This window comes from Xenopus tropicalis, chromosome 10, assembly GCF_000004195.4.
Source record: "Xenopus tropicalis strain Nigerian chromosome 10, UCB_Xtro_10.0, whole genome shotgun sequence".
NCBI lineage: Eukaryota > Metazoa > Chordata > Amphibia > Anura > Pipidae > Xenopus > Xenopus tropicalis.
In genome coordinates, this window is record NC_030686.2 from 16,383,244 (window position 1) to 16,392,779 (window position 9,536).

The 9,536-nt window shown below is 41.5% G+C and overlaps 1 protein-coding gene across 1 annotated transcript in view; it reads left to right on the forward strand.

Moving 5' to 3' along the window:
* Positions 1 to 8,792, forward strand: part of crhr1.2 (corticotropin releasing hormone receptor 1, gene 2) — an 83,139-nt gene extending 74,347 nt beyond the window's left edge. The window contains exons 8-14 of the mRNA XM_031894705.1: positions 730 to 883; positions 1,049 to 1,109; positions 2,211 to 2,283; positions 3,423 to 3,508; positions 5,248 to 5,383; positions 6,059 to 6,100; positions 7,074 to 8,792. Of these exons, the coding sequence (XP_031750565.1) occupies positions 730 to 883; positions 1,049 to 1,109; positions 2,211 to 2,283; positions 3,423 to 3,508; positions 5,248 to 5,383; positions 6,059 to 6,100; positions 7,074 to 7,214 (693 nt within the window). The 3' untranslated portion in view covers positions 7,215 to 8,792. The remainder of the gene's footprint in view (positions 1 to 729; positions 884 to 1,048; positions 1,110 to 2,210; positions 2,284 to 3,422; positions 3,509 to 5,247; positions 5,384 to 6,058; positions 6,101 to 7,073) is intronic.
* Positions 8,793 to 9,536: the final 744 nt, after the last annotated feature.

The following is a 9,536-nucleotide window of genomic DNA, read 5'->3' on the forward strand; positions in this document are numbered from 1 at the left end:
GCTATGTACAGTAGAGAGGTACAGGAGAATACAACTCTGTACAGTAGGTTGGGACAGGGGACACTAGCTATGTACGGTAGGGTGGCACAGGAGAATACAACTATATAAGGATATATCTTATATAACTATAACTAGGGTGCTACAGGGGAATGCAGCTCTGTACAGTAGGGTACCACAGGGGATCCAGCTATGTACAATAGGGTGCCACAAGGGACTGCAGCTCTGTACAGTAGGGTGGAACAGAGGGATTCTAGCTACCTACAATTGGGTGGCACAGGAATGCAGCAAGATCAAGATTTAGTTGCAAGGTGACATTGCAAGGTGATGGATTATATGCTATAGGGTGGCACAGTGCCAGCACTACAGCAGAATAGCACAGTGACAATTGTGCAGCTTTTCTGTGATTAATGGATCCTCCTGTCCCCTAACTCTGCCCTACACTGGAATAACAATAGAGGGCATGCCCCACAACTGTTGAGACAGGCCAAGGGAAAAAGGGCCTGCATAAAAGAGGATCATGGGTCCAAGAAATATTTTTTGCCAGCCTTGGAGCCTGCTTACATTAGGGTGGAGCAAAAAAGTAGCAATCTAGAAGAGAGGCGAGGGAATCAACATCCCAGTCCCTGGCACACATACAGAGATATGATAGAATAGGTTTCAAGGTGACAAACACAAATGGGGATTTAACTTATTGCTTACATTGGTTCATCTTCCCTCTCCCTCTGTTAGGTTTGGTGCCGCCTGGTCACCATCGCTCACAATTATTTTTACGTTACCAACTTCTTCTGGATGTTTGGGGAGGGCTGTTACCTACACACGGCTATTGTGCTAACCTACTCGACCGACAAACTGCGCAAATGGATGTTCATCTGTATCGGCTGGTGTGAGTCACTGGGTGACCAATTGCATGTCTGTCACATTTCTCTTTTGTGCCCCTAAATTCCTTGGGTTCGACTCCTCCCTCACCTTATAGTTCCTTCCATGTTTCTATCTTTCTTACATGTGCCCCTGACCTTAACCCTTACTTGTGTCTCTCCTGTCTCTGCAGGTATTCCCTTTCCCATCATTGTGGCTTGGGCCATTGGCAAACTTTACTATGACAATGAAAAGTAAGAAGCAAACTGAGACCTGTGCTGGAGACATAGAGAGGGTTCTGTAAAGGAGAGAGCTCCAGGGTGGTTAGAGACATTAAAGCACCATTTGTGATTAGGAAAGGACAGTGTGGGAGAGTAGGAAGGCCTAAGAAAATATCCAACACTCTAATACTTTGGCAAAAAGTTGGGTAAAACCTGTGACCATTTTATTTTTTTGATTGCCTATAGGCTGAGTAAGCTCCATGATCATTCTGTTGTTTTTATTGACAAATGGTTGGGTAAGCTGTCTGATGATTCTAATACTTTAATTGGCTACATGTTAGATTAGTTCAATAAACATTCTAATGCTTTGATTGGCTATAGGTTGGGTAATCAATTGGAACATTCTAATGCTTTGAGTAATCTCTTTGACCATTTTTATGCTTTAATTGGCTACAGGCTGAGTAAACTCTTTTAACATTCTAATGCCTTGATTGGCCAATCCAATGGGCATTCTACTATTGCTTTGATTGATTAAAGCTTAGTTTGGCTAGGTGACCATTCTTATGCTTTGAGTGGCTACAGGTTGGATAAACCCAATGACCATTCTAATGCTTTGACTGGCTAAGGGTCCATAAAACCCAATAACTGTTCTAATGCTTTGAGTGGCTATAGGTTGGGTAAGTTCTGTGGCCATTCTAATGCTTTGACTGGATACAGGTTAGATGACCCTATTGACCATTACAAGGCTTTGATTGGCTATAGGTTGGGTAACCCCATCTAACCAGTATAATGTTTTGACTGGCTACAGGCTGGATAAGCTATTTAAATGTTATAATGTTCTGATTTTTTACAGACTGGATAGCCCTTTTGAGCTCTCTATTCTTTGATTGGTGACAGGTTGGGTAACAGCTCTGAGCATTCTAATCCTCAAAGCTTAATTTCAGCTAAATTACATGCTGGTTGCATAAGGATAAAAAAAATCCAGTACAAAAGTGGCGCACAATAATAAAGGGAAGGATAGTAAGAAAGAAGGAAAGAAACTCAAAAGAGATAAGAACGTAATAAAGGATGTAAGGAAGAAGTGGGAAAGCCATAGGAAAGACGCCAAAAGTAACATGTGTTTATCTTGCCTAGGTGCTGGTTTGGTAAGAAAGCAGGAGTCTACACAGATTTTATCTACCAGGGACCGGTTATCCTTGTACTGCTGGTAAGAACATGCTTCAACTAGCGCTGGCTATTGTGTGGGTTTGTGCTCTTGGGTATGTAGGGTAAGTGGGTGCCCATACTGCTTTATTAAAAAGGAGAAAGAAACAAGGTGGCATTCTAAATAATAATCATCAGCAGCAAAATGTATGCCTCTATATGTTGGTAGGTCATTTTTCTGGAACACTCCCTTGCTGGTGATATCATATCTTCTTGCCAACTTCTACTTCTAACTACTTCTTCCTTTGTTAGCTAAAACAACATGGTGGGAAGCAAGAGTCTCCAGTCCTTGTCAGTGGATCTAGACAACAAAAAACAAGCAGGAGATTCAGAAGCAAAGGGAATTCAATCTGTCTGGCTTATTGATTGCCTATAAGGAAGCATTCACACTTGTGATTGGCTAGTCTGTAGGTGTGCTTAATTAGAATTAGTCTGGAAGATAAAGGGATACTAAAATGTAAAATATAACTTAAAACTTAAGTCAATATATCCAAGTCTAAATTCAGTTGACTTTTCCTGCATTAAAGTTCATGTATCCTCTGACAAATGTAAAGCTGTCACTGTACTGTAATCATACATTTAACAGGCTTTCTTAAAACTGGGTTTAAGCTCCCCTTCAGATTGACTTGTTGGGGTCCAAGTTTTCATTAAAGAATAATTAAATGTAAGCAGGAGCTGTAATGTAATTTGCAGGTACATAACAGGATTTTACAATTGATTTATGACGTTATGATATGGCAGACCAGGGATTTGGGCAAATCAGCCACACACAAGGATCAGTGAGTAAGGTAGATGAATGGAGACAATTTTTGCTCAGAAAGCGATCAAGATAATCTGCATACAAGAGGAAAGTCTTGTCAATGCCAATTTGTCTTAGTGTTAGATCAGGGGAACATTTCTTATCTATTTATATTATTGCCAGTTTTTCAAGATTATAAGCATTTGTGTTTGGAGCAAACGTTTCCAGACTGCCTGGGTTGAGCCCCCTCTTTCTAGACTTTAGGAACCCCGTAAGTTACGTTGTTATCAGGGCCCGACAAATGCCCAAAGACCAGAAGGTGAGAAACCTTTATCACTGCATCATGTTTGTGCTTACATAGGTCATAGTTAAATATCTTACTGATTTATTCCCTTTGCTTTCAGATCAACTTTATATTTTTATTCAACATAGTGCGGATTCTGATGACAAAGCTCCGAGCTTCCACCACTTCAGAGACCATACAGTACAGGTAGGGAAGTGGCAGGTATCCCATCACCATTTGCTCTCACTCCATGCACATTCCCTTCTCCGCATTTGTCCTTTGGCTCTCATTGCTGTCACCCTGATTTGCCTCCTTTCTTCTTAAGATGTTTCTTGGTTCTCATCCCAATTTCTGCCATCACTCCCTTGAACGTGTCCCTTATCCTTACCCACCGTATGTAATCTCCTTCTTCACATGCTTTCATTGTGTTAAATTAAAAAGCGCTGTAACTGAAGGACATGTCCCTTTCTGTCTCAAGGAGCCGCCAAAGCACCCATATGCTATACCAGCCTATATATATAATAGTGCCACCAGCTTTCCCATTCCCATAAACTAGAGAGGAAAATACTGTATCTGAGTACATCTGTGTACTGTGTAGAAATGTCATTTTATGTGTAGGTTCATGTAAGACTTATTGTGTGTAAAGCATACATACCTCCACGAAGGAATTCTTCCCAGCAACAGAACAGCACCTGTAGTCTAGGACCACCTAGGAGACCAAGTCCCATCTCATTATATTCACCCACACACGAAAGTCTTTTGCAAATTAAACATAACATCCAAATTCTTTCTTTAATTTAAACATCCATTCTATTAAAGTAAAGTTTATTTTGCAGGTCCCCTTAATTCTAATTTTGTGCTATTTTTTCAAGGTGAAAAGACAGATTTTAGCATACTGTAGCTACAATTAGATGGATGGGAGAATAATAACGCTTATGTACTCGTTCTCTTTGGAAAATGTTGCTCAAAGCACTTTGACAGAGCTGCCATCATGCGCCATTGTATAAGGAACTGAATTGTTGTGCAATCAGCCTGAAAGCCAACAGTGCACTCTAAGCAGGCAACCGATTTTTCCAATTCTACCATATTTTTAGCAGAAAATAAAGTACTAAACAATGGCCTTATAGGAAAAAGGGATATTTGTGCTGTTATTTTATTTATTCTTGAAAATTTTTGAACATTCTGAACATTTTCTTCCTCCCAGCAAACTGCGTACCTGGCACAACGGGGCATCTGCAAGCGGAGAAAGCTCCCTGTCTGTATGATGAGCGGCATACAAACTCACAGGTTCTTGTCTTGCTTGAAGATACCCTGTTGTGCCAGATATTGATTCCATATCTATTTGAGAGGGTGCCAACCCTCCAGACTGAGCGCTGGTTTACTGGGTAGAAGTGGTGCGGCTTTGCTGGCGATCCTTAAACTACATAGGTGCCATTTACCCTGAATTTGCTAGGACAGTTTTGGCAAGCAGACCCCAAAGTGGCTGTGTCTTTCTCAATGGTGGGTAGGGTTTGGGTGGACTGGAGTACCATCTACTGTTTAAGAAAGTTAGGTTTCCCCTGACTTTGTCCCTTCCCAGGGCTTTAACTTGGGCAGAGGAAACTGTATGTTTATTTCAGTATGCTCACACTATTTCTCACCCGCTACCATGTAAGCTGGTCTGTGTTCACAACTTACTGTTCCTGACAGGTGTGGTTCTACTATTGGTAGGTAGGCAGATTTCTACTCTTGCCTTGGTGCCACAGCCCCTTGGCCCAGGTCAAGGGCAGGCACTCAGAGCAATATTTTAAAATAGAATAAAATATTTTATTCAAAACATCCTATGGAAAGCCTTACACACATTTGCTACTGTAGACACATGCTGACCTCCCAGTGCCATACATGCAATTAAATGCCTACATATAAATGAAAGGGTTCATGTAATATTCTTGTTTGCAATCTTTTAGGAAAGCAGTTAAAGCCACCCTGGTGCTCCTGCCTTTGCTTGGGATCACCTACATGCTTTTCTTTGTGACGCCTGGGGAGGATGAAATTTCACGTGTAGTCTTTATCTACTTCAACTCTTTCCTGCAGTCCTTTCAGGTGAGTGGAGTCTGGGGACAGACATAAGTTAGGATTTGGGTGGGACCCTGGGTGGCAGTCATTCCCATATATTCAAGCTGCTGCCATGAAGCCACCCAGCTGTAAATATGAGCATGGGTGTTTTATGTTGGATAACAAGGAGAAGACTAATTGGGCTTTAGTAGGGATTATTCTCATTGGAGAACCCTCTTGCACCTCTATTGTATCTAGAGTTGGGTACATAGGTACAAACTGCATAGGTGCCATTTAGTGGGAATGTTTAGGTCCCATTTAAAGGTCACCTATCACTTGCACTCCAGATGGGTGAAATGTGTGCATGTGTGTGCCCCAGAATGGCTGCATGCTCTGGGGGTGGGCTCCCAGTACAAGGGGTACTAATATTGTTTCCCTATCTGGAGTGCAGGCTCTCCAGACAGGGGAAACAACATTTTGTGCTAAATGTCCTAAATAATGTATTAGTTTTGGAATCCTGACATTTATGAAGCCATGTTTGTATTGGACCCCAATACTAACATGGTCATATTTAGTGCTGAATCTTCTCTTACAACCACTTGTGTTGGGGGTTTATGTAAGTAGTAACAGAGAGGAGGTGCTATGGAGGTATTTCGCATGTTAGTACAAAAAGTTCAGTTCTAATATAAAATTGTCATCAAAGCTCTTTTTTTTCCTCCACAGGGTTTCTTTGTATCGGTGTTCTACTGCTTCCTTAATAGTGAGGTGGGTACTTTCATCTGTCACAATGGGCAGCTTTATCACTGTGCCGTCCTGAAGTGCTGCTGACAGCAAGTGACAAGCATCCAATTAAACTTTTGTCAGTAGGCAAATAAAACATTCCCCTCCGGGCAATAAGATTCCACTTCATGTAACAGTGGAGAATATATAGTTGTCTGTAAGACTGGCACACTAGCAACATAAACATAATGTATTGGACATGCTATAGGCCTCTTATGTATAACTTGTGCCTGTATATAGCCACAAAACCCCTTGATGACTCTTAATATCCTTATAATTTACAGTGGGGGTACATAACCTCTTATAATACATTAGTGATACTCAGGGCCTTTATATGGTCACGGACCCTCTTAGCGACTTCTAATATCCTTATCATTTACAGTAGGGGGTACATTATCCCTTATAATACATGAGTGATACTCAGAGTTCCCTGTATAACTCAGCCTGCAGCCTTGTGCCTTTATATGGGCACAGAACCCCTGTTACTTCTAATATCCTTATCATTTACAGTAGGGGGTACATTATCCCTTATAATACATGAGTGATACTCAGAGTTCCCTGTATAACTCAGCCTGCAGCCTTATGCCATTATATGGTCACAGACCCCCTCAGTGACTCTTAATATCCTTATCATTTACAGTAGGGGGTACATTATTCCTTATAATACATGAGTGATACTCAGGCTTCCCTGTATAACTCAGCCTGCAGCCTTGTGCCTTTATATGGTCACAGAACCCCTCAGTGACTGCTAATATCCTTATCATTTACAGTAGGGGGTACATTATCCCTTATAATACATGAGTGATACTCAGAGTTCCCTGTATAACTCAGCCTGCAGCCTTGTGCCTTTATATGGTCACAAAACCCTCAGTGACTTCTATTATCCTTATAAATTACAGTAGGGTGTATATTATTTCAATTATAGCCAACTGCCTTTATCATCTTCTTACTATATCAGGTGCGTTCAGCAGTCCGGAAGCGATGGCACCGCTGGCAGGACAAGCATTCGATCCGCGCTCGTGTGGCCCGCGCTATGTCCATTCCCACATCGCCCACACGGATTAGTTTCCACAGCATCAAGCAATCTTCTGCCATTTGAACTTAGTCTCCATGAGAGTTTCCCTTAAGCCCCTGCTCTCCTGGAACTCCTCAAACCCTCACAAGACAAGTCATCTTCTGAATGGCTGAAGAGGGTTTGTCCTCCTGCGTGGTTTCCAGCTTTGCCCATATACCAGGGGCCAATAACTTATCTTCAACTAGACGGACCAAGACAATCAACACAAGATACAGCCGAGTGCAGGTACCACAAGGGAGGTTCCACAAGCAAGAGCAAAGTAGTGGCACTGCCAGGCCCCAGGGCAGACACAGGACTCTGCACACAGCACAATTCATTCACTGATTTATCACCAGCCAGGTGCAAATGAACTCTGAGAGCCACAGTTTATGATTTTTCCAAAGGGAATGGATGATCACAATATGGATCCTCTTTTCAGTGCCTGGAGAAGCAGGCCACACCAGCACCAGACCAAGCAGCTGCATCTGAACGAATGGGAAGCCCTACACAACAAGTATAATCATTCTCAACAAACAAATACAAGCACAAAGTATTACATATATATATATATATTTGTGTGCTGTGCACTGGGGTCTGCGTCAGTGCATTCTGGAACATCATTCAATGAAGATGTGTATCCATGAATTCTATGTCATGTGGAAATATGTCATGTGGACCAGAAAGGGCAGTAGATCAAGACTTCCAGGTGTCTCTGCCGAGACGATTCCTGTAGATGAACTTTAACAGGCTGAGGTCTATATTTTCTGTAACTCTTCAGTCTGTAAGCATAATCTTGTTTATATGTTATTCTGTGGAATTTAGGTATAAATCAGAACGCCTACTTTGTCTTTCTGTTCCATGTCTACATGTAGTCTTGACTGGGGACTCTGTGCTTATCTGCTATCACACAAGCAGACAGTCAAGAATAGGCAAGACATGAGATGTAAACTGTACAAGTGCAATTCCACTGGTAGGCTTGAGGGGATCTAGAATCAGCCTTACACTATGCCTTCATCCCTAACATACACAAAATGCATAGTCCAATTATATTTGCCCTTCTAGGTAAACCTATATTTGCACCTTATCTAACCTACTCTCATTCTGAGCCTTCACTAAAATGTTCTTCTTTTAAGAGTAACCATGAAAGCCCTAAGCAGGGTCATCATAACTGAGTAACCACCATGAAGGAGCCCTAAGAACATCATCTAGATGTTGTCCACCCTCAACACATATACTGTGGACACCATCTACTGCCTTCTAACCTCACATACTGGTTTAACACAAGGTGCCCCAGCATCCCAATATATAGTTATAAGTGAATATTTTAACACAGCACAGTGTGCAGCAGCAAATCAATCCATATATTTATATATTTAGTATGGACTCGAGTCCGCCATGTGTATATGAGCAAATGAATCCTAATACATATATTTATAAGTAACACGCGAGAGTTGTTCAGTTTTATGAATCATTGCCGGTGTTGTGAATTCTGTATTCAGAGTTATATCTCAGAGGGATCTACACAAACATGTTTGTTTTGTACCTTCCTCAATAAAGTGGCCCAGTTGCTCTGGAAAACCATTAGTCAACTGGTAGAAAGAATAAAATGGCATTGTTGAAAAATCATTATTTTTAGTAATGAGAACGGTGGTTATTGTGAGTGTGTGTTTGATTTTGCATCTGTTGTGCCTGTTGTCCATAACCAAGTCTAAAATAGTTGTACCTAGACCAGTGATCCCCAACCAGTGGCTGGTGTGCAACATGTTGTTCCTCAACCTCTTAGATGTTGCTCTCAGTGCCCCCAAACCAGGGAGTTATTTTGAAATTCCTGATTGGTGGCAAGTTTTGGTTGAATACAAACAAGACTTACCACCAAATAAAGCCCCCTGTAAGCTGATAGTGTGTATAGAGGCCCCTAATAGCCAATCTTAGTCCTTTTTTGGCTCCTCCATGAACTTTTATGGTGCTTGTGTTGCTCTCCAAGTCTTTTTACATTTGACTGTGGCTCACGAGTAAGAAAGGTTGGGGATCCCTGGCCTAGAACAACAAGTTACTTATTGACCCACCTATAGCCAATTAAAGCAGCAGGACATTGACAGGGCTAGACTGACCAGTAACTAGCAAAAGTAGTAACAGATTCATGGCCCTTGACCAACTTATAGTCAATCAAAGCATTAGGACATTGAAAGGGCTAGATCCACCAAGAACTAGTAAAAGTAGTAACTTTGGAAAGACATTGACAGGACTGGACCAAGCTGTAGCCAACATAAGCACATAATATTTACAGGGTTAAATCAAGCTGTAGCCATGGAAACCTCAAGTATATCTGTACTGATGAGAGCATTATAATGTTAAGATCATTAGTCT